Below are 25,150 nucleotides of genomic sequence, written 5' to 3' on the forward strand. Positions count from 1 at the left end.
CGCACTGTACAGCACAGGTGCGCTCTCAGTCACGCGAGCAGGCGCACACATGCACATACACAACCACACACACACACACTCACACACACTCACATACTTATGTACATATGTACACACACGTGCACAGACACACACCCTAATACATACATAAAGCAGTCTCACACACATAGAGTACATATACACACTCACAGAGGGGTACAGAGAGCACTTTGTGTGTGTGTGTGTATGTGTGTGTGTGGGTGTGGTGAGTGTGTATGGGTGTGTATGTGCATGGTGTGTGTGTGTGTGTGTGTGTGTGTGAGAGAGAGAGAGAAAGAGAGAGAGAGAGAGATATATATTTAAATATATTTCCGTTCTTCTCTTTAAAATAATGTGTATTTACGAGTGGATTAATAGAGGGAGCGCCGTAAAGCACAAAGCCGGCCTATAAATGCCAGCCTTTAATAATGTATCCCGGGTTACGGCAGAGGATGTCTCTCTGTGTTTGCCGGGCAGATTTACGGCCACTGCAGGGTCATAAATCGCAAATCTGTTTTTATCCCACGTTACTTTCATTACTTTTCTCAGGGCGGACGTAGCCTGACCACATCCTTTCCCTCTCACTGATCTCCTCCTTTGCAGGGCTCCTTAGATTCCAGCTATACAGCCCTCCCTCTCTTCTGATAATTAAAATACACCCAGGGAAACTCAGCTTTATTTCAGCTTGCTCTCTCAGCCTCAGTTGGTCTGATCGCAACACGTGCTCATATCTCTAAGTAAAACACAAATACATGATCTCTCTTTATTATTTAGAACTGAATCCACTTGGTACATGCGTCTGCAATCGCAGGTCCATCCTGTCAGCTGCAGCTGTTCCATGTCAAGCAGGGAGAGCAAAAACTAAACCATGCTCTCCTCTGGAGCAGCTGACCAGAGGGGGCGCTAGCGTGCGGCGATGTGAGGACATTCCTGCCAACTGGAGTGCCTCCTCCCTTGTATGATGAGGTGCGGGCATCACATGGAGCAATGCAGTGTGTACAGTGTCCTCTTCTGCTCCCAAACATCATGTCCTCGCGCCCCCCTGTCCCACTCTTCGCCCAGCTGGCGGTGAATGTGGCACTTTGAGCTTTTCACACCTTGAGCCATCTGCATTTATATTGCAGCCATTTTGTTTGTGAGAAGCACTTCGCTGTGAGTGTGTGCAGAAGGCTGTTTCTTCCCTGCCCCCCTTGCCCTAAAGCTCAATGCAAATGCACCCTTATGCGGCGCTCCTTCGGGGTTTAAGCCAAAACATGCCTCCCCTACCCTGTCCACAGCACCCACCCCCCCGCCCGTCCCTGCCAAGTTAGGCTCCCACACAGCCCGACAAAAATCACTCCAGTAAAAGTCAAACTCCTCTTCAACGGAAAGAAATGTGAAGATTTGAGGGAACAGATGTGTCCCGGGTTAACAGACTGCCCACTTCCCTCAGCGCACAAAACCTACACTCACTAAATTGTTTTTTAGAGAGTAGCTCTACATAGCTGTAATGGCACAGGTCAAGGGCTGATGGACAGAGTTTTTTTCCTTCGCTCTATTTTGACGTGTTTCACGGTCATCAAATCAGAGAGGATGACAGGACAGGACTTAAAGCGGAACTGAGGCCGTGGGGGTACTCACAGGCTATCCGCACATATGCCTTTTGGCTCTTCTGGGTTCCCGTAGTGCTCCAGGCCACGCACTGGCACCAATAATCCTCCAGCCCAAACACCTTCTCCACCTGCTGTCGAGAGATGTCGATTTTTACCTGCATCACTGGCAGTCCTGTGAAACGGGGGGGGGGGGGGGGGGGAGTGCGAGAAAGAGAGAGAGAGAGAGAGATGTCAGGTACATAAAGCACCATGTTTCACCGTTCTAACCAGATAGGCATCAGTTCATTAAAGAAAACAGGACAACGGGCATTGGCACCAGAGAAGCAGGTCACACTCTGCTTGGTTTAAAAAAACAGGGCACCCCGAACGCACTTATTTTCCCGCTGTGAGTGTTTGCTGCCATCGTTTAACTTCAGCCTTATGCAGAGGGCATTTCAATTTCCCACAGAGCTCAAGAGCTCCTGTCAAAAGAGCCTTTTCTGATTGATAAGTGTGCTGTCACGGAGTGCCCAACACGGACCCAAAAGGACAACAGCGGCTTAACATTCTGCCGTTCGCCTCCCGCTATGGATCGCTCGCTCCTCAGGTAAAATGGCTCACAGTAAAATAACGAGGTTTATCGTCTGCGAGGAGACGGCACGGCATGGGCTGTATGTTTCGGAGACTGGGGAACCGAAATGGCGTGCGGCTCGAGATGGACTGTTTCCCCGTTTAGCCCGCAAGCAAAGTCACCTCTACGCATCGGAGGAAGGGTCGCGTTTTTCGGATAATCAATTGCCGTTCGCAGACAAAGACCCCCGCTGCATCTTTCCAGTCGGCGCGCTCGCCGTCACCTGACAGCGCGCGGGATTCTCGGCAGCATTGCCGTGGAAACGTGTCAGTTACAGGAACGACTGCGGTGACTCTGTTGCAGTTCCAATACCCTGCTAACAAAAGTGCCAATTAAATCACTCTGGGAGAGAATCCCAGACTCCGCAGTCTGTCGGAGCCCCGACGACTGACTGGATTTCAATTTGTGAACCTGCCAAAAAAACTTTGATTTAAATACGTCAGGCAAGGCTGGCTTTGTGCGCGAATTATATTAGTGTGTGTTCTGCAGATTTTAACTTATTTATGGGTTTAAGTGCTCTGGAACAGCCTTTCCCAAATGGCAGGAAACAAAACAAATAGGAAAATAAATAAAACAACTCGCAAACTGACATGCTTTCCCTGTCAAATTACGCGAGCATTTGTGAACTTTTCTTTCAAATAAACAAAGGCGAAAATGGTTAAGAAACTCATAATCAGGTTTCAGATTTTAAATCCCTTTTGAAGCGTTGCAGCTGCACTTTACTTTATACAAATATATACATTCACATTTCATCACTTAGCAGATGGCTTTTCCACACTGACTTACACAGATTACATTTTTATACACAATCCCTTTACACAGTTGGGTATTTCAACTGAAGAAATTCCGGCTAAGTACCTTTGCTCAAGGGCGCAATGGGCAACGTTCCAGCCAGGAATCAAACCCGCAACCTTTGTGTTTTGCATTACAAGTCCAGTTCCCTTACCATTATATTACCATTATATTCACTGAACACATTAAGAGGTCATTGTTACATTATACAGATTAAAGGACACTGCTAAGGGCAGCTGGACACACAGACGTTATTGAGTGAAGAAACACAGACGCAATTTTCCATATTTTTCACAAACTTCTGGGACATCTCAGGCTGAAGAACTTAATAAAAACTCTCTCGCTCTCTCTCTCTCTCTCACACAAACACACACAAAAAACATAAAACATAATCACAAAACATCTCTCTTAACAGCTGGGATAAGGCCACAGCGAGTGCAATTACGCACAATCAGCAGCACGGCCAGGCAGACAGATGCACATGTTTCTGTGTACTTTCATGTTGCCTGGCTAGCAGAATAAATAATCGTATCCCCATAACAGCCTATTAAAACTGTGGGAGCTCCAAATGAGCTGAAACGGTAATGTGTGCTCCGTTCTGGAACAATGAAAAATGCCATGTTTGTACTGTATGTCTGGCACGCCACAGCAGCCAAATAAGTTCAGTACTGGCAGTCAGCTAGCGAGCTAGGTAGGCAGCAAACAGAATGATCTGTGACTATAGCCAGGCTTCATGCACACATATAAAAACAGACAGTATGACGCGGATAACTGATATTTTAACAGATGGAATTTGGTCAGGAGAAGGACTCAAGCAAATTTAAAACTCCGAACTAAGTATGGAAAAAAGAGAGTTTCACAAAAAAATTCCTGTTACAATGACAATGCATTTCAATATCGCATGCAATGTTTTTAGTCAGAGTACTGGATATATATAATTCCTACAGTCCACAATTCTAAATGCATTTTTCTCTTTTAATAAAATTAATTATTTATTTATTCATGCAGGAGCATTTACAGGAACTATTTCTATAGTGCTTTAAATTTTTTCTAATCTTTCAAATAAATTTTATGGGCATAGAAGGCTGGCACATTCATTTCAATCTTGACAAACATGCCCTAGCAGCCACAACAACCCTTCCCAACATGCTTTGCAAGGTGTGTGTACACAAGGCAGAACAGAAGAATGAAGGCTCCTTACTCCAGGATAATGGCTACAAGGCCAAACACAGAGGATTCATCTTCCTAGGAATGTAATATTTTCAATAATGTGTAAGAACCATAATAGTTGAATTAAGCTACACATGCAAAGGTCATACACTGTATAACAATCCACTTTCAATATTAGATTCCAGTAGACTGAGGTCAAGGTAAATGCTGGTGTTCCATTATACACATGCTGCATGCACACACGCGCATGCACACATGCACTCACGCATGCATGCAGTATGCTGCTTGATACCTCAAATTGCGTGTATACAAGACACAGTACATTGTACTTGCAACAGGACTGATGATTTGTTTCATAAAACCTTTGGCAAAAATATGATTAAAGTAAACAGTATTATTTTTTGCTAATGAATAGCTTTGGCTAATTATAGTCTGGTGTTATGTATGACAACCATGTGGCTGACTGCAGAGTTAGGGAGGCAGTTTACTAGATGATTCCTCCTCTACCCACCAGCAAATGTCTTAAACTCAAGCTTACAGCAAAATCCTCCACCTATACATATTCACGTGCAATGCGCAATGGGGGCTAATAAAGGCAAACATTAAATATAAATCACTTCACATTCAAATGTAATCAACCACTGATCGCCATGTTAGAATCCTGCACTGAGAAAAAGGTAAGTTTAACCAAGCATTTTTTTTTTGGGGGGGGGGTGCTATTTCGGCACCAGTTACCAGGACTGCGGATGTATGCTGCATCTTCAGAATACAATGATCGCCCGGGTGTCTTTGACAACATGATGCTACAGCAGACATGGCTTAGCCGTCTAGAATCGCAATCATTGAGCCTAACTGACCTGACTGCAGTCCCACACATTCTCCACTGACTTAAACCCATTTAGACCTAAGGCGAATAATGAATAATGCATTTCGCCTTCCCAACGTGTATTTCAGCGAATCACGATGCATTTCATCGGTCACGTGTTTTGAAAACGATGACAGCATCTAAAACGCGCTCACGTCGCATCCGGCCCTAAAGGGAGAAGCAGGCAAACGTCGCTCCCGGCAAAGGGATATACACGCAAATGTTGCATCAGGCCTTAATGGGTTAACAGCTAATTGGGCTTCAACTTTATCTGAATTTTATTTTTTATTTTTCACCATATCCTGGTCCGCAGTGCTACGTGCGCTGACGCCGCGGGGCAGAGAGGTGTTGGCGGTAATAAGGGCGTGTTAAGCGATTTTGGCGTGTTTTACGAATGCACCCCCCCGCCCCCCCGGGAGAGTAAGAGGTCTCCGAATGTGCTTTTCTTTCCACCTTCAGAGTGGAGACTGAGGAGGCTGTGGAGCCTCGCGGCCTTGCTGTCATGGAGATGCCTTCCCTGTCAGCCTCCAGGCGACCAGGCACGGCTCGCCGGAAGCAGGCTAATTATCTGCAGGAAGCCACGAGCCGAACACGCCGCAATTATCCACCGCAACACGCCGCGCACCGGGGAGAGAATGTGTGAGTGTGTGTGTGTGTGTGCGCGCATGTGTGTGTGTGTGTGTGGAGGGGGGTTCAGGTGCAACAGCTACACCAGTACTTTCATTTCATGCATTTAAATAATAAATTGTCTTTCTTAACCCGATGTTACTGGAAAAAAAAATCCTCCAGGACAAGCAAAATAAATGTACTATAAGGAGAGATTGAGCTTACTTCGTCCATCAAGAAATATAAAACCTGTGATGAGAACAGGCATTTCAGCTCAAACAGGCTCATTTTATCAGCTGTCGAGAACAGCGGTACTCGATTTAGCCCCTGGGGACCTACAGCTGCAGGGCGGTTGCTGTTTTTTTGTTTTCACCTTAAGACCAGAGAACCAATTCAGACCCAAAAGCCAGATGCAGTCAGTTATCTGTACAATTAACTGCTTTAATTGATCAATTAAATGCTGAGCAACAATGAAAACCAGCAGACCCTACATTCCTCCAAGGGCAAGAGTGCTCCAGAATGCATCCAAATCTGTGTGAAACCTGATTTTGAACACACCAAGGGGCTCCGTAGCCACTTTGAGCCTTGGAAAGCTGTTCCACACATCACTAACTGTTTGTTTAGAAAAGAAAACACTTCTGACATCACTGCAAAACCTACCTTTATTTTACACCAGTGCCCTTTGTTCTGACCACAGAACTGGAATATATTCAGTAGTCTGCTTTATTCATCCTTTTAAAAAAAATTGCAATAATATATATTTTTTAAATCCAATAACTAATCATTAATTCAATCCTTAATAGTGATGAGGGTGAAACCCAGCTTCACCGTGACCATGTCATAGTGGTTTAAAGACTTTTGAAAGATCAAACGCTTTTTCCAGTTTTTTTGGCAACAATTAATTTGCAATCAATGTCCCTCTCCAGGCAGTCACCTTTTGTGTGTTCTAATGAGAACAGAAGGCTGTCCCTCTTGCAAGCCTATGTGAGTATCTAACCCAGGTCCATGATTTCAAGGTCGACATTTTGTCTTGGCAAACTAAACACTGTCAACCACACAATGCAGTGCTAGTTTAAATAAGAATATAGCCCAAAACATATTTCATAAGAACGGTAGTCTTAATAATCATAGCAACAACAAAGATTACTGCTGTTATTGTTGTCACCGCGGTTGTTAGGCTGTGACATGCACAGTGTGAGTGAATACGTCCTGCCAGGGCATGTAATGAAAGCTTGGTGCGTGCCGGGCTTTTTGTTTTCCTCATCACACTACCTCGCGTAGAATCTGGTTCATTTTTTACAAACTAATAAGAAATCCAGTGGCAGCTGGAAAATTACATTTCTCAGGATAAACATTTATGGGGAGTGTTCAACTACCACGGGAGTGTGGCCAATGGGATATTATCTTTTCTGACCTTTCTTGTTCAAAAATCGGGGGTAGATTCAAGATTACGACAACGCGCGAGATGTAAGATTTCGCGTCTTCGGGGATTTCTGAAGCACATTTTCGATTCAGGGTCCTCGCGGTCATGTCGGTTTTTCTCCCCCGAATGTTTCCATCGCTTTCCGCGTGACGCTGAACGTCAGTCCTAAGTGCGTTGGTCAGATAACGTTAGTGTTCAGAGGCCTGTCAGACCACAAACAGCCCAAAGACACGATTATTTTATGAACTCTGCCTGCCTGTCTGACGGTACAGTAAACTGCTTCTCATTACAGATTATGGTGTTGCTATTTAGTCTACAAATCCTTTAACGACTCACTGTTACTTAAACAGCTGTTCGATATCTTCACAAGATTACATCATTTTCATTAAACAAGAAGAAATATTTAAATTTTATTGTTTCTGTAAAAATAAGACAAAAAAGAAGTTTAAAACAGTAACAATCTTTTTTTTCGAAATTGCAAAGGATTTATATTTATATGAGTAGGCAAACCTTAGTTTTCACCTCTTCAGTGGGGAACAAAAAAAAAAAAGCTGCAAAGTGTGGTTCACGATAATGATAATGGTTTTGAAGCATTTTATAATTCACAGCTGACAACATCAGTAATGGTTTTTGACATGGTTTAACTTTCTCCATACTCAATTAGGAAACCCGCTTTCTAATGAAAATAATGTTTCCGCTCGTTAAAAGGGTCCATTTTCACCTTTTCCCAGATGATTTCCATTTTCTTCACTGACAACTAAATGATCTGATATTTAATTGAGAAGCAGATAGGAGTATATGTAAAAAAAAAACAAAAAAAAAAAAAACATTATTATGTGCTGTACTCACCTCATATTTAAGTTTTAACAGACATGTTCTTATAGACATTGACATACAGGAAATGGATTGCAGCAAGTACCAGTTATAGAAAATGGATCCAAATTTAGAATCACTCTTGAAATGCATTCTCAAACCGCACTAGTAAGAAGTATAACATGCTTGGTAAACATACTTCGGAGGGGGGGTTGGGGGGAGGGGAGGGCTAAAATGAGGATGGATTGGGTGAGTCTTTTCCCACCCCTGCGAAGAATGCATTTCTACTATAAAAGTAGTCCACTGTTTTCACGTTAAATGAAAACACTGCGGTTTTTACACTAACTGCTTGACATATCTTTAAGACAACGAGCTTTGTTGTTTCTATTTCTTTGAAACACGCAGTCAGTTCCTTTGTGCAGAATTATATTATTAAATGTGAAGTGTACTGCATGGTTCTGTCTGTTGATGCATTTAAAGAGCTTTTTAATAGCAATGTCTTGAACACGAATTTGATTGCCCCCATTTTGGCTGTTTTCTGCAGAGCATGTCATCTGTTAATTTGAAGGGTTTTCTTAAGGTGTCTAAATATAATGATTTGTGTAAATGTGGTAATTGGCCACACGGAAAGCGATTAGCTGGATATAACTGACACACTGCTAGTGACTGGCCTTCATGAGACAGAGGTACGAATGCTGAATGTGTCAGTAATTTATTACCGACTTTCTTTTGCACAGACCTATTCTTACTGCCTGGAAATACCCAAAGGATTCTACGGCATGTTGTGCAAACTGTAAGAAGTCCAAATACCAGATGACACCAACCCAATCTAATACATTTGTAGTCTCCGTACAGATGACAGCAGGACTTGCCATAATTTTGAAAATAAAGAGTTCAATCATCGCAGATGACAACTGACTAGTTCTGAGGCCCCTGAGATATATATATATATGAGCTCCATAATGTTTGGGACAAAAACTTTGTCACATATGCTTTGCATGCAATGACTGCTTGTAGTCTATGACCAATGAACATCACCAGGTGCTGGGCATCTTCTCATGTGATTCTCTTTCAGGCCTGTACTGCAGCTATCTTCAGCTCCTGCTTGTATTAGGGGCTAGTTGCCTTAAGCTTTCTCTTCACCACATGAAATGCATATTCAATTGGATTCAGATCAGGTGAATAACTTAGCCAGTCAAGAATTTTCCAGTTTTTTAGCTTTCAAAAACTCTTTTTTGCTCTAGCAACATGTTTGGGATCACTGAGTTGCTGCAGCATAAAGTGCAATCCAATTAATTTAATTTGGAGGCATTTGGTAGACTTCAGCAGGCAAGATGCTTTGGTACCCTTCAGGATTCATTCTACTGCTGCTCCCAGCAGTTACATCATCAATGAACACAAGTGAACCAGTAGCCATAGATGCCCAAACCATAACACCCCCTCCCCACCTACATGTTTCACAGCTGGGGGGGGGGGGGGGGGGGGGGGGTTGCTTTGGATCTTGGGAAGTTTTACATTCTTTTTTACAATAATGCTTGTCTTACATGTTCACAAGATCTTCTTCCAGAACTTTGCATCCTACAGCAAGACAATGATCCCAAACAAACTGCCAAAGCAACAAAGGAGTTTTTGAAAGTCAAAAACTAAAAACTTATTTACTGGCCAAAGCATTCACCTGATCTGAATCCAACTGGACATGCTTTTCTTATGGTGAAGAGAAAACCCAAGGCAACCAGCCCCCGGCAAGCATATGCTGAAGAAGGCTGCAGTACAGGCCTGGCAGAGCCTCAGAATTTCATTTACATAACATTAGCATGTCCCAATCATTATGGTGCCCTGACATGTTTGGGTGGGGTGGGGTGTGGGGCTATATATAAAAAAGTTCTCTAATTTCCACATGGTAAAAATAGTGTATAAAAACACTCTTAAATAAAATATGTGAATCTTTAACTTTCACCATGCGTGAACAAGGACTGATTATAAATGTAAATTTGTGCAGTACACAGCAAAATCAAGAAGAAAATGTGTCTTTGTCCCAAACATTATGGAGCTCACTGTATGCACACACACGCACGCAAATCATTTTCTAATATATTACTGACACAAGAACACTAGGTTAGAGATGTATTTACACCACTTGACGATTTATTTGAACTGTAGCACTTTTACTCAAGTAACCGTATACTAGTATAACTACTTGAACATATATGCAATTACTTGAACATATACGCAGCAGATTCAAAATGCATCTGTCATCTTTTTAATGATTTTTACACATTCCATTCAATGCATTATCAGTGGTTAGCTGCCTCCAACTAACCATCTTTCAGAGGAATTATATCGCATTGCAGTGTATTGCCCTCTCTACTGCGCTTTCTGAGAATGGCAAAAATACGTAACATCGCAGCACGCATGTTTCATTTGATTGATTGCACCTGCCTGTAACGCGGTTGCGTGCTCTGTTAAAACAGTAACCCAGACAGCGTGGCGTTTGATGGAATTACCCCACTGGGAGAGGGCGGCCCGATGTCGTCCCGTAGAAGCCGCCACTGCCGCCGCCGCGAGTCCCTCTGTGCCTCGTGGTGTTCGCGGGAATGATTGCAACTCAATTTATCCGCTATTTCAGCTCTTCCATCAGACACAGGGTGTTATTAAGCTCTCTCTGTCATTTTTTGTTGTTTGTTCTTAGCTTATCATTTGCTGCGACAGCCCTCTATTCTCATTAGAACACACAAAAGGTGACTGCCTGGAGAGGGACATTGATTGCAAATTACCGTTGCCAAAAAACTGGAAAAAGCGTTTGATCTTTCAAAAGACTTTAAACCGCTGTGACAAGGTCACGCTGGAGCTGGGTTAAACCCTCGTGCTTTTGAGGGAAAAATATGCGTCACTCCTAGCAAGCCACAAAAAAAAAAAAAAAAACTCATTTCAGAGATACGCAGACACAGAGAGAGCAGAGAATTCACTCCTCCTGATCTATGCAAGCACGCTGCAATGATACACAAGTCCGCACTACATTACCCAGGCCAGAACCCCAATTTCCCAGCATCTTTCCAGCAATTCTTTGGCATTGTTTGAGATGTGAATGGAGCCCAAACCCCCCTTGCTGCCAGGAATCTTAGTTCCTGAAATGTGACAAATTTTACAGCATTTTTTTTTTTTACAATATGAGGACAAAACATTAAAAAAGGGCATTTCTCGGTCATGGTCAATAATTTCAACTGTGCTTTGCACAAAGATGTGCGACGTGAAGTTTAAGGCAAATCTACAGCTGCTCGAGTCATTTAAACGAGTGACAGGGTCAGCAGACATTTTGCCGTACACACTGAAATACCCGCTCAGCACTTGTTGTCACTGGTAATATAGTCGATCCACGAAAGAAAACATCACTATTCGACATTCTTACTTTGAGGTTCTTTCTTTCTTGAGCTGCAGTGGCAACATGCAGTACAATGCAGGGACACAGCCTGACTATGGCATTTCGGCCTTGGGGAAAAAAACAGGGGCGAGGCGCTTCCCAGTAGAGTGCAGCCGGGGTTTATGGAGGCCACACTCCACTGGACGGTATGACTGATAGATATATGCATATGCGTCGCTAAGGTCACAAACTAATAACCGTCTAATGACCAGCTGGCAATGGATTCCGGGGCGCGCGCTCTGTGCCGCAGCGTCCTTGAGCCGGTTGGCTAAAGAGCCATATAAATGCATAATGTTTCGGGGCGCGAGGGATGCGTGCGCTCTCAGGCGACGGCGTCTCCGCGGTGACCGCATCGCGCCGATGGCGGCGATAAATCAGCGGCCGAAGGCAGAGACGCGGATCATGGCCAGGAGCCAAGCGAGGCTGCCGTAATCCAAACGCGCCGAGCCCCCGCCACGCTCCAAACGCACTGCAGGCAGGCCGCCATCTTCTAAACTCACTGCAGGCAGGCCGCCATCTTCTAAACTTACTGCAGGCCGCCATCTTCTAAACTTACTGCAGGCCGCCATCTTCTATACTTACTGCAGGCCGCCATCTTCTAAACTTACTGTAGGCCGCCATCTTCTAAACTTACTGCAGGCAGGCCGCCATCTTCTAAACTTACTGCAGGCAGGCCGCCATCTTCTAAACTTACTGCAGGCAGGCCGCCATCTTCTAAACTTACTGCAGGCAGGCCGCCGTCTTCTAAACTTACTGCAGGCAGGCCGCCATCTTCTAAACTCACTGCAGGCCGCCATCTTCTAAACTTACTGCAGGCAGGCCGCCGTCTTCTAAACTTACTGCAGGCCGCCATCTTCTAAACTTACTGCAGGCCGCCATCTTCTAAACTTACTGCAGGCAGGCCGCCATCTTCTAAACTTACTCCAGGCCGCCATATTCCAAACGTGCTGCCTCCGCCACATTCCAAATAAACACTCACAACAAATTGCAGACGCAATGCCTTCATAATATTCCCAAAAAAACCATGTGGTTTATACTCCAACCATGTTCCAAATGTACCACCCTTGTCATATACCAAACACACCATGCCCCCCCCCCCCCCAACATGCAATGGGAGTGTATGCGCTCTTTGTGTGACTGCCACAGGTCTGCAAACCTCAACCCTCCTCCACCCCCCCAACTCAACCCCTCGCATGACTAAGATGGGCTTCACAGACTGCTAAATGCTTGGGAGGAGGTCACTGGCAGGCCAACAACAGTGAAACAAACAATTCAGAGCTTTTGTTTTGGATTTAAATGTTTTTTTAAAGCTTATTATTATTATTATTTGCTCCATAACTTCTTTTTCTCATGCCTCTTGTCTGTGTGTTAAATGGCCATCCCAGGAACCGGCGAAAATTAGCTAAAAAAAAAAAAAGAAAAACACTTAATACCAAGCATCTGATAATTTTATTGCATGCTGCATAAAAGTTAAAAGGGTTCATCCCTACCAAGCAAATTAATGAATTTCCATTTAGCGAAACTTAATTGAATCCTTTATTTCTGGAGAAAAAAAGGCTAAATGAGAAAGTAGCTGGGCTAATAACGGCCGTGCGGGTGAGCAGGAAGCCAGCGCTGTTCCCAGCTGCTTCCTCTTCCCGCACTCCACGGGTTTGCACCCCGCCCCCTTCCTCTCCGCCAAAAAAAAAAAAAGAGAAAAAAAAAAACTTAGGGGAAAACAGTTCTGCTGGAGTTTTGTGACGTGAGATCCCCACTACCCAAAAAGCAGGGGTGCGAAAAGAGAGAGCAGTTCTGGGGGTGGGGGGAATCGGAGGGAACTGTGAGCGAGACCGAAGGTCAGCGGCGGGGTTGCCTTGTAGCCATGGCGATGAACATCTCTGAGATGAACCTGCTTCCGGAGACTGCAGGCCTCACCCGAAGGATCGCGACTCCTGTTCCGTTTTGTGTGGCGTACCAAAAAAAAGGAGCAGCCAAAAAGTTGTTCGCTCAACAGATGTCTGCTCATCCATGTTTTATTAATCGGGAAGGTGCTATATACCTTAGCGGCCCGCTCCGTCACCCCACCCCCCCCGTTCCCCAGTGAGGAGACGATCAGAGACGGGTGACAACGGGACAAGATAGTAAGCGTCTCTCAGGTCGTTCTGCAGCGCAAGGCTATGCAGGCTTCTTTTGTCTGCGAGAGACTTTATTTTCTCCCTTTCTAGCTCTTGTTTTCTCACCCATCCTGACCTCAATTCCACGGGGGTCATTTGCTTATTAGAGGCAGGCACTGGAGCGGGCGGCTTTGAATGCGCTTCCATTGTGACCGGGGGAAATTCAATTAGGCTCTGACAACTGGGGCGGGGCACGCGGCTGCGGCCCCGCATTGGCTGTCGGGACGTACGCGAGGGGAGAGGCCGTGTGTCTGAGTGCCAATTCACAGAGCTCCTTCTCCTGAAAAGTGGAAGACTTGCCCTTTCGACCCCAGTAACCCTGCTACATCATACAAGAAAAGACCTGCCAGAGCCAACCGTAAAGTGCTAGCACTTCAAATCATTCGTTAAAAGCTAAATTCCTTTGAAAACATGTCATGCCCTGCATGGAAATCATTAAATCTATGATAGGTTGAATATATAAAAATACAAATGCATAGAAATATCATCAGAGAGGAAAAGTTATTTTTCTTACAGGTAAGCTGGTGTCTGAAAATGCGACTGAAATGCTGCGTGTGGATCAGTACGTTCTTGGTTCTGGCTTCCGTGCCAGGAACAGGTGGAACAGTGGATGATGTGGGCCCTGGGGACAGCGGGTTGGGTGCGTTGATCCAATCATGTTGCAGTCACAGACTTTAAAGGCCCTTTAATGTCCCTGAACACAGCGATGGAGGGGAGTTTAGCTGTACCTGAGAAAGCAGATGAAGCTCAAGCGTCTGTAATTAGTGTCAGCCCTCCTCCGCACCAGGCCTCCTATTAGGAGGGAAAATCTCTTGGCAGCGACATCACAGACTGCACAGACTGGCGTGCACATATGTGAGTGAGTGTGTGTGTGTGTGTGTGTGTGCGCGCGCGTGCATGTGCTGAGGCAGGTGTGAGGTCAGGTTCAGGATATAGAGCTTATTTTCCAGGTCAGGGACTCTGCTTCAGTTACGATGGGCCTTTAGCCCGCTTGTTTGATTGACGTGTCCATTTTACACGCGCGCGCCTGACTCAAGGGCACCAGCCAGGCCCGGGAAGTCTCCGGATTACCCACATCGCACCTGTGACTCATTACACAATACCGCAGCACAGGTTGGCCTCCCTCTGTCCAATCAGACCAGCCCCAGGTCTGCATCCTGCCAGTTCAAGGCACGACCCACACAAAAACACACACTCAAGCATGCACACGCGCACAAACACACACACACACACCACAGCCCTGCACCTAAATAAAACATACAGCACCAGCGATAGTGGTCTGTGATCAATAAATCGGGTGAAGAGTTGGCTCACACATGCAGCGCTGCCAGGCCTGTCTGTACTGGTAAACACTTTGATGCTCCGCTGTAACCATGAATAATTGACCTGTTCTGGGAGATGCTGCGATTTCGTCAGAGCGCTGTAACAGTTCACAGGGAAGGAATTGGAGACGATCAGGGAGAAACCGTGCCGATAGGAAGCGCCGCGAGAAAAGTCGGGTTGAAAAGTCGAAGCTCTGGAGCGAAGCAGACCTATCGCGGGTTCAGGTTTATGCAGCCGGGAGGACAGCAGGCTGCTTAATTGGACAGGCCCGCGGACGGCACTGAGCTCCGCGGCTAGGGGGGACTGGGGGGGGTGGGGGGAGTCTGATCCCAGAGGTCCACAGGTTTGGAGCAAAGCGGAACGAGTTTTGCTTGCTGTAGCTCTGGCTGGCTGTGGGAACCCCCGAGGGACGGCCAGCTGGGAACCAGAGACCGGGGAACCGGGAACAGATGAAAAGAAGGCTGAAAAAAAAACAACCTGCAGACCGACGGAAGCTTCATGCGCTTACCTGCGCGACTGCTCAATTACTGCAGGGCTCAGAGCGCTGTCTGGCTGGGGAGAAACCTGCGCTCGCTGGCCTCGAGCTGCTGCTTCCTCCCCTTCCAGCTCCTAGCTGTTCATACCAGCTCATTCCTGCTCTAACCCGCTCCTGCCTGCTCACCTGTGCAAGCCAACATTCAGTCCTCTCCTCTTAGCCACGGGAGCATGTACGGGGCCAGCCGACACGTTCAAGGGCGCGCTGTTCTGATTGGCAGAGGTGTGCACCCGACACAGCTCACCTACCTAACCTCGCTAATACGTCCGTCCATGCTCCGGAGAGACACCTCAGCGCATGGTTAAGCAGTGCCCACGAGAGTCCGCGTTCACTTAACCCAAAAAAACCACACAAACACACCCAAGGAAATAATGCAGGAGCTTTTAATCCTTTAATTAATTACTTTTGGGGGCAGAAAGGGAAGGAAGGGAAGTGATTTAAAAAAAAAAAGCTCCTACCATAGCTGTTAGTGACATTAATCATAAGAAGCTCAACGCAGACGGGGCCTGCATCTCTAATGGTTAACAGCAGGAAGTGTTTTTAAAAGTAGACGCGGCTTATTAGATCCCTGGGCGCTCTTCGGTCTTTAATAAGGAAAACAAAATTACGGACAGGAAAAATGACCCATTGTGCTTACAGAGCATTGCACAATTGGGGCACCGGAGAAAGAGATTTTAGAGTCGAGAAAATGCATCACATCTGAGTAGACCGTAATGACAAACGCGGGGGTCCTCAAAGGCCACTCCGCGAAAGAACCTGAACACAAAAGAGTGATAATCCGCGCATATTAAGGCAAATGTAAACGCAAATACAATACAAATGCAAAAAGGTAAACACAAATGAAAAAGCCCATCGCAAGCCTGTTTGTGCTGATCACCACTCATGCAGCCCATTTCTAAATGATGTGAGCACACCGCTGGCAGTCGGAAGCCACGCCTCGAGCACAAAGACATCATTATCACTTTCTACTTTCGGCTAAAAATGTTTGTAAATCGCTCACCAACACAGCGTACGTACACAAAGGAGGGCGAGGGTATCGCTCTAACAAGACACGGGGCACATTGTTTGTTTGAGCACGTTTGCTAAAGCTCCAGAACCTGGGGGATTTTTTAAACCAAGAACAAAAGCCTTCACTTCATCACTCATGTGAGTGTGAAGCAGTCATAATGTACGACGCATTCCCAGATACAATGCCCCGGGCATTTACTTGACTTTACTGGCATTTAGTGGATGCCATTATCCAGAGCGACTTACAATGAAAGCGCAAGTGCAAAGATCAGAGATCGAAGCACGGTAAATCCCTAGAAGCACAGACACGATTGACAACTTGTCAGCTACCCTATTGAATATTAAACTGAGAAACAAAATCAACAACAAAACTACCCGAATGAACAATAAATTACATTAAATGAGCAACAGCAAAGAACCACAAGCAAGTCATTATTTAGAGCAGTGATCTAAGGCAGAAAACCCCACTTTTTCTTGCATCATTTGTTCCTGACACGTGTTCAAATGTTTTACAGTCTATATGTGAAATGAAATGTTCAAATGATAGCAGTCTGTGCACAGATTTGAACTTATACTACTTTCTCTTTGTTGTTCTCATTGTGTTATGATGCCGATTAAATGTATTATTATTATTATTATCATTATTATTATTAATAAGAAGTTTAATTACATGGCCCCCCATGACCCTGGCCAGGAGTAGGCAGGCTCTATAATGGATGGATGGATGGATGGATGGATGGGTAATGATAATAATCACATAAACTAACAAGTCCGGAAGAAGAGAGGACACACTGAGCGTGGAAACAGTGCAGGATACGCTGCTGTCTCCAGATACAGACGCACTCCTGTTAGCAGAGAGCGAAAACCACGGTCATACATGACAGTGGTAGCCAATTATCACTCATCTAAATCTTGTAAACACCTGAGAGTATGATGAAAAACAGCTTGCCGTCTATTTCCAGGCTGCCGGGTACCTTTATTTCGCGAGAATGAATAAATAACGCAGCAACATGACTTCATCTTGTCTATCGCGCACGCACTCTCTCCCTCTAAGGGGGTAATCCAGGGCAAAAACCCGAAATAAATAATGACAGCAGGTCTATATAAAATGTCTGCCTCCTGACAGAATATGCAGATTTCGGTGCCAATCTGGAAACTGGCGGAGTTATATGCAAGCCAGGAGAGAATTACATAAAAATGCAAATATGCATTTGAGCTTTTGCAAATGTGTCTGTAATATTTAAAACACAAATTAGCTTCAAATGAGACAGCAGCACAAGGTGTCATATGCACTGAAATCAAATTTCAAAGCATTATTTTCTTTTGAATCTGAGTCTCGGATATTATTTACTTTCCTTTTGTTCTCCTCATACAGATACTTATATTAAGAGGCAATTGCACTGTTAAAAAATATATGTAAATATATAACATAATATCACAGTTGAAAAATTCACATCTTACAAGCAACTAGTTTGACTATTTATCGATTTATAACCAACTTAATATATTTAGTTTATTTATCACAAACATCTTCCAACACTGTACACAGGTCCATTAAAATGGTCTAATTAAAGGCTAACTCGATAGAAGGCACCCATATTCAAATCCCATTATTTACAAATTGTTCTTACAGAAACACCTGAAGACTTAGCAGCTTAGCAGCAGAAATGGTACAGTCTACACTTTGAACATTGGACTTGTATATTACTCAATATCATAATTATTTTCACTTTATTTTACTTCATCAATGTACTAGCCCTGTGCTAACAGGCATACATAGTATAGCCAGCTTCACGGCGCATTCTAACTTTGGGCAGACAGGAATTAAATTCAAGATAATTCCCCTGGCTTTTCAATTAAGATGTTAATGTTAAATGTTAAATGTTCGATGTTCAATAAAACATACACAGTCTACTCTATGCGCTTTGAAGGCTAATAGGCATATGGGAAAAGTTGAGCTGTTGCAGGGAGTTAGAAAGAAGTGTCTGTTAATCATTTGTACATCCGAGAGGCGGAATGCCACATAGTGACATCAGAACAAAAAGGAAATCTCTCTCTCACTCTCTCTCTCTCTCTCTCTCTCTCTCTCTCTCTCCCCACTCTGAAACTGTATCCAGACATTTTTTTCAACATGTTAACATTTTAAGAAATTTTTTTTTCTGAGAGTAACTTTTTACAAGTGTATAACTTTACTGAGATTTTTTGGTGAAGTTACACTGCTATAACATAATCTGTCAAAATGCAAAAACATTTGCAGATACTGATCTCTCGGTGTGCAAATGAAAATCCTTCTAGGCTAGGGAAACCAAATAATTGCTTTTTCTCAGGAAATGGAAACATCAAAATACCAACAAAGTGCATAAAATTCACAAGTGTACAAAAATAATGAATAAATTTGCATTTGATTGCAATGAAATATAAAATGCTTGCGCTTTTGGTTTCCAATTCTGGTTAAAACCCTTGAATTAAAAAGAATATTTGACAGGTACTATGGAGATCATGAATTACAATACCTGCCTCTTCACACTGGCTTAAGAACCTGCTTCTCAACACCTGTTTTAAAAATAGTAGAGTGAGGGGGAGTAGGGGGAGACAAGACTGCTAAATAGTCTATAGAGAATTTTGATTGGCAGAGGAACTCACCGGATGACAGCTGAGTCTTTGTGCATTGGCCCCACAGTGCTTCTTGTACAGACACATTCACACTGTGTTCAAACAAATATCAAATCACAGCGCTCCTCACTGTCAACCGCAAGTAAACCAGTTTACAAAGAAGCATGCATCTTCTACACCAAATTTACCTTCCCACGCACCACAAACTAATGTCTGACAGCTTCTGCACGCATGCACGCACGCAAGCACGCACACAAGCACGCACGCAAGCACGCACACACTTGTATTCTCCATTACAGACATCTGGGATATGTAGTCTTGACTGAGGGGCATTGAGGGACTAAATAGTGACAGTCCTGGTAGAGGCAACTCTGTGACCCACAGCATTAGAGAGAATTATTCATGGAACCCGGAACCAAGTTACACCAGAATGCCCTTGGCATGAACACTATACAACATGGATTAGCCATTACCATCTATGATCATGGTTTGGTCTCCCAGGCGACGCTGTGAGTTAATGCTGCCTGGCGATGCTGCAAGCTAATGATGGGAAGATTAATATGGGAAGGGGGTTCAAAGGTCAAGGTTCAGGGGTTAGGGTCACATCCGCAGAAGCACTTTACCTGTTTGGAAACAGCCCTGCCATTACTCAGTTGAAACAGACTTTCCTCAGTTAAGACTTAATCATCATTCATAATAAAGTGAAAGAGAGGGTCAAAGACACAGCTGCTGCTCCTGTTTCATCCTAAATCCCCTCCAAATGTCTGCGTGAGGACACAGCCACCGCGCCTGGGACGACAGAATCAGAAAATGGCCTGAATTCAGATGAGTTCTCCTGGGAGCGCCGCGCAGATTTGCACCCTTCCTCTCTTAATTATGGTTTATTTTATCTGACACGTTAACATATGATGATACATCTCTTTCTCTCTCTCTCCCTTTCTGTCTCACTCTTTCTGTTTCACACACACACACACACACACACACACACACACACATTAATCTCTAGATTCCTCTCTCTTTATTTCTTCCTTTCTTACTATATCTCCCTCATTCCCTTGGTCCCTCTCCACCCACCCACCCCCCCATTACATATCTGTATCTGTTAGTGTGGAGGGGGTGGAGTTAAAGTGTTTCCTGTGTAATTTGTCCACTCGTATGCTCGCGCTTCCGTTGTGGTCCGTCTGAGTGCTGCGCACGCTTCGGGAGAAAGCTACTCCGGCCCCCGTCTCAAGGTCACTGCGACCTTCAGAGACTTTCGGATCGTCTGAGGAATGCCAGCTATCTTCTCTCCCTCTCCTCGAAGCTATTCCTGCCTTTCGGAGTATTTTGTTACATTATTACATTAATAACATTATTTATTTAGCAGACGCTCTCATTGAGAGTGACTTGCGCAGCTGACATTTATGCTATCCATTTGTACAGCTGGGTATTGGCTGAAGTAATTCAGATTAAGTATCAGTGCTCAAGTGTACACCGGCAGTGCTCAACCTCTGAAAGGAACCTGCGGCCTTGGTCATAAGCCCAGTTTCCTAAACACAGTGATACACTGCTACCCCGTTTCAGCACCTGAAGTGTGGCTGGATGGGGGGGTTGGGGGGGGGACAGGCCCGCGTTAGTGCGCGAGCCGGGGGGAGGGGTGGCGGTGCACCAACTCCATATGCGATCCCGGGAACGGCTGACCTTCCCTCTGTTCTTGGGACGGCGCTGCCAAACACCCCTCCCCCCCCCCCATCTCCTCCGTCAGCCCCCTCAGACAGCCTGAAACACAAGCCACGCTATCAGCGCGCGGCTAATTCTGCATCGCCAATTAGTCCCTCCTGCCCCTGATCGATGGGTGGCAGGTGGAGAGGCCATTACCTTCCTTTAGGCCAGCGGCCCGCTCTTCCTGCCTGCTCCGGTTTCCACCGGTTCATTAAAAACTCCGGCTCATAGACGTATTGGATTTTGCTTAAATTGTGCCTTGATTGTTCTCCGATACCCCATTAAAGATCATGTTTAATCACGGACGGGGGGCCTCTGTATCGCCGACCCGCGCCCCGCCACGCTCCAGCATCGCGCTCAGGTTCACCGGCTGAGGTCCTGAGTCTTAAAGCAGCGCGTGTTCCAGTACACCCGCCTGCCATTCCACACAACAGAGAAGTTTGCAGAAAGACACCGGGGGGATAGAGCTGGGGATTGACTGAAGGGCAATAGCGAGCAACTCACTGGCAGGTAGACGAGGGACACGGTGCCACACAGTTCAAGCCCTCTGCTCTCGTCCCTCTGCCCCTTTCTAATCTATCACATATAACTGGAACTCACAAAAGACTGCCTCTGTCTCTCTCTCTCTGCCCGCTCCCCAGGGTCTGGTTAATGGGAAGTAAGTGGATGACATCTGCTTTGACACAATCTACCTCAGGCACGTGCGCCAAAGGCTCCCAGCTTCAGCCAATCATCACTGTCATCTTCCAGTATCTGCCAGCCCTCAGCCAATCGGAGAACTCTGTTGAGAACAGTGGAAACGTGCTTGACTGACACAAGTAGAGCAAATGGAGGGCGACCGAACACGACGACCCCCAGCTCCCAGCGCAAAATCCAAACACATCGAATGAAAAATGCACAAGAGAGCACACACTGCATGCGTATGACAGCCGACGTGTCACACCTCACATAAAAAGCAATTTCACAGGCAAAGCCCTTACAGAACTCTAAGTTAGCATGTTCCCCAGAAATTACTTTCCTGCCGCCAACTTGTGTCTTGTGTTTGCAGTCATGTAACTTACAAAGACTACATGAAAGACAATAAAAAACAACCATGTTTCACAGATATACAGTGCAAGGAAACTCTCAAATTTAATTGCTTGCCAATTATCATGTAGTTCAGTCATGAACAGTGGAATATTTCTGCTTAAGATCACAAGGCAGGTTCACTGTTATTATTTTTACTGCCAGGCAGATGCACAGAGGAGCTGGTTAGCCACCTGTTTGGTATCAGTGTCAATGCATGGAAGAGGCCCAGGTCACAAAAACACTGATTCCAGCAGAAGGCTTTTAATTAGTAATGAAAATGAATTTCATAATCACAACAAAAACATTTCCCAGCATGAACAGTAACCAACTGTTCATTTTTCTTCATCCTTAAATTCATATTATCATAGTTCAAATATTGTTTTTATTGGTTTTCTGTAACAAACTTATTTTTTTATAGTGAAAGTCGAAAATATACTCATCAGTCATCTACTTACCTCACTCACTGCTTATCCATATTGTCCATATGGTTTCTGATATAGTGTCTCTAAAGCTGTTATATTAGTGTATAAAATTGACTGATTAATTTAGTACCCAGCTTAGCTTGACACTCAAAGACAAAGAAATGTTCAGAAAATGAACACTCATCATATAGTAACCAAGGACAAGAAGCACTACAGATACACTAGCTTTCTGGTAGAAATTGGGTTCTTTCGGTCATTATTTGAATGTGAAAGGAGTTTTTATGGTTAATAATGCAGTTTGAAGTCTGTCCTATTTCCAGCAGGTTCATCATTACAGATGCAGTGAAGTGGGGAAAAGTTAAAGTCTTAACTGCAAACAACCTCTTTAAGGCATCCCCCTTGGACAAACCTGCTAAAATCTGTCAAGTCACACGTAAGTCTTCCAGCCACTTCCTCTCTTCATGATGGGCCAAACAATTGACTGACATTTGAAAAGCAATGCAGGGAGACAGTACAACCGTACACTCCCGGTCCTAATTCATGCAAATAGCTCCTCAGCATTGATTCCCCATGACAGGTAGTGTCTTTATGTGGCTTGCTAAAGACCTTCTGCATTTCCTTATTTCCATATAAAACGGGCATACTGCCGCAGTTTTTCTGGGAGATGGGAGAAGTTGGGGAGAGTGTGTGAGTTTGGATCTGGGAGGGGCAAGACCATCAGCCCAAAAAAAAAGAGAAGAAAAACACAGGACACATAAATAACTGGGGACAGATAATGAGGACTGATAGACTCCGGAGGACAGGTCGATACCGCTCACAAACCCCACACGAAGAAGGACAAATTGGGAGATTATTCTCCGGTGAAGTATGTTTTACAGATGCGGAGAGAAGGGGGCAGTGGAGGAGGGAAGGGGATGGGGAGGGGAGGGGCGGGGCTGCGATCTGGAAGGAGAAGGAGGGATGAAGCCGTAGATAATCTGCCTGGGGGGGGGGATCAGGAGTTATGTGCGGCCCGCGAGAAGCGCCATTCGTTCAGCGATTGCGATCTGGGCGTCTGAGCGCGAGACGGAGAGCGTCTGAGGCACGGGGAGGAGGGGAGGGGGGGGAGGAGGGGAGGAGGAGGGGGGGAGGGGGGGGAGGGGAGGCGCTCCATTAGGCCATCCGCCAGGGCCATGTTTCACTCAAACCGCCATCAGAGGGAATTTAAGCAACTTAAGCCTGTGTTGGCTCTCATTCTTATCAATTACTCAGCACATGGGTGAAGAGCACTGCTCAGTGCAACAATTTCTCTAAGGAAAGCAATCTTTAAAAAGCAAATTACTGAGCACCCAACAAAGTCAATAAAAATCTGCAATGCTATATATATATATATATATATATATATATATATATTGTGTGTGTGCGTATATAGTATAATATACTGTATTATATGTGTGTTTGTTTAGTAAATTCTGCTTATATTTCAGCCTCCATGCAGCCTTCCACCCCTCTGATAGGAGCTGAATGATTAAATTATATAGATATTGCATATTTGCATTGCAATGGCATAAGGCTGCTGCCCTGATCTACCAAAATAAAGCATATTTGATGACTGATTATGGACTCATTATGGACACCAACCAAGAGAAAAACAGAACGCTGTCTAAGACACATTGGATAAATGGCCATACATAAACGCAAAATGTATACAAAATGTAAGTTCCCTGAATAGCAGTTAAGTCCGTCTTTCTGTCCAAAAGAATCTGTTTGATGCAGTGGCACAGATAATTCTTTCCTTAATCGTACTCTCTGGGGTTTTTGCAAAAAGCCCCATTCATATTTATTTATTTACTTACTGGTTTATTTTTCAGGGACAATGCACACCAATCAACAGTCAAACTGCAAATGAGCCAGAGAAAGGCTAGTTTCCATCTGCTGTCCCTGGCCAGATGTTTAAAAGGCAGCCTAAAATTTCAAATAAAATAGAATTAAAATGCATGTGTTACAAAGATAAAAAACAAAATAAATGACTCGAGAGAGACAATAAAACATGAAGAGACTAGCAGAAGATTAGCAGACAATGGCATGTAGACAAAGCAAATGCACATATAAGCATAGCGTATATAAGACACTAAAGCAGTGCGGACACAATAACATTGTGTCAGAACAAACACACCTACAGTAAAAGGACATATATGACACTGAAGCACATAGCACACACATCAGCACGGACAACAGCATGCACTGAACAAGACAAATGCACATACTAGAGGCAAGACAAGCAAGTAGGACAAGACAGTTGGCAAGATGTCGGCAGAAGCAGCGGCTGTAGTACTAACGTACACGTCTGGCTATTAATAAGCCATAATTTTAGCTGCCCTGCGAAGGAATGGTAAGTATTAAGCTCTCTAATATGCGCTGGTACTGAATTCCATTCCTGAGATGCCTTAACTGAAAACACAGAGTGGCTAAAGGCGATTTTTCTAATGGGTACAACAGAGCCTCCTTGAGTTGAAGCTCTGGTTGCCAGATCACACTGTTCCCAGATCAGTCTTCCCCTAGTCCTGCTCTCTGGGATGTGATGCTGAGGGCCTCATTCTTACTGCATGCTTGGTAATGTCCCTTAAGACCCACCTCTCCTGCTCCAGTTTCTCTGACCGTAAGACACTTTCACCCTCCCATCTTCACTCTTCTGAGCTGGAGCTCCATCTGGTCTTCGGCAATGATTTTCTGGTAGCAGGTTCTCTCTCCTGCAGAAACCTGCACCATCACGTCAGGCGTCTAATTTTCACCACTATTTCAATTTCCAGAGTCGACTCCACTTCCTCTACAGTAACAGGTGGTGCGTGACTTCACAAGAAGGAAGGTGGGGGGTGGGTGGGGATTGGGGGGGAAATGAGCAGTGGGGCAGTGATTGGTAGTTGTGGTGGGGGGGGTGGGGGGGGTGGGGGTGGTGGTGAAACAGATGATGTTCCAAACCTTCTATGCTGCCACAGGTAACCATGTGAACCTGAAGGACATGGCTCTACTTGGTGACACGA

At 44.8% G+C, this 25,150-nt stretch overlaps 1 protein-coding gene across 7 annotated transcripts in view; it reads right to left on the reverse strand.

The window, feature by feature from the left end:
• Positions 1 to 25,150, reverse strand: part of unc5a (unc-5 netrin receptor A) — a 189,345-nt gene that overhangs the window by 54,622 nt on the left and 109,573 nt on the right. For all 7 annotated transcript variants that reach the window (XM_035410508.1, XM_035410510.1, XM_035410512.1 and 4 more), the window contains one exon: positions 1,639 to 1,782. In XM_035410508.1, coding sequence (XP_035266399.1) covers positions 1,639 to 1,782 — 144 coding nt within the window. The remainder of the gene's footprint in view (positions 1 to 1,638; positions 1,783 to 25,150) is intronic.

Source organism: Anguilla anguilla, chromosome 3 (genome assembly GCF_013347855.1).
Source record: "Anguilla anguilla isolate fAngAng1 chromosome 3, fAngAng1.pri, whole genome shotgun sequence".
In the NCBI taxonomy this organism is placed as follows: domain Eukaryota; kingdom Metazoa; phylum Chordata; class Actinopteri; order Anguilliformes; family Anguillidae; genus Anguilla; species Anguilla anguilla.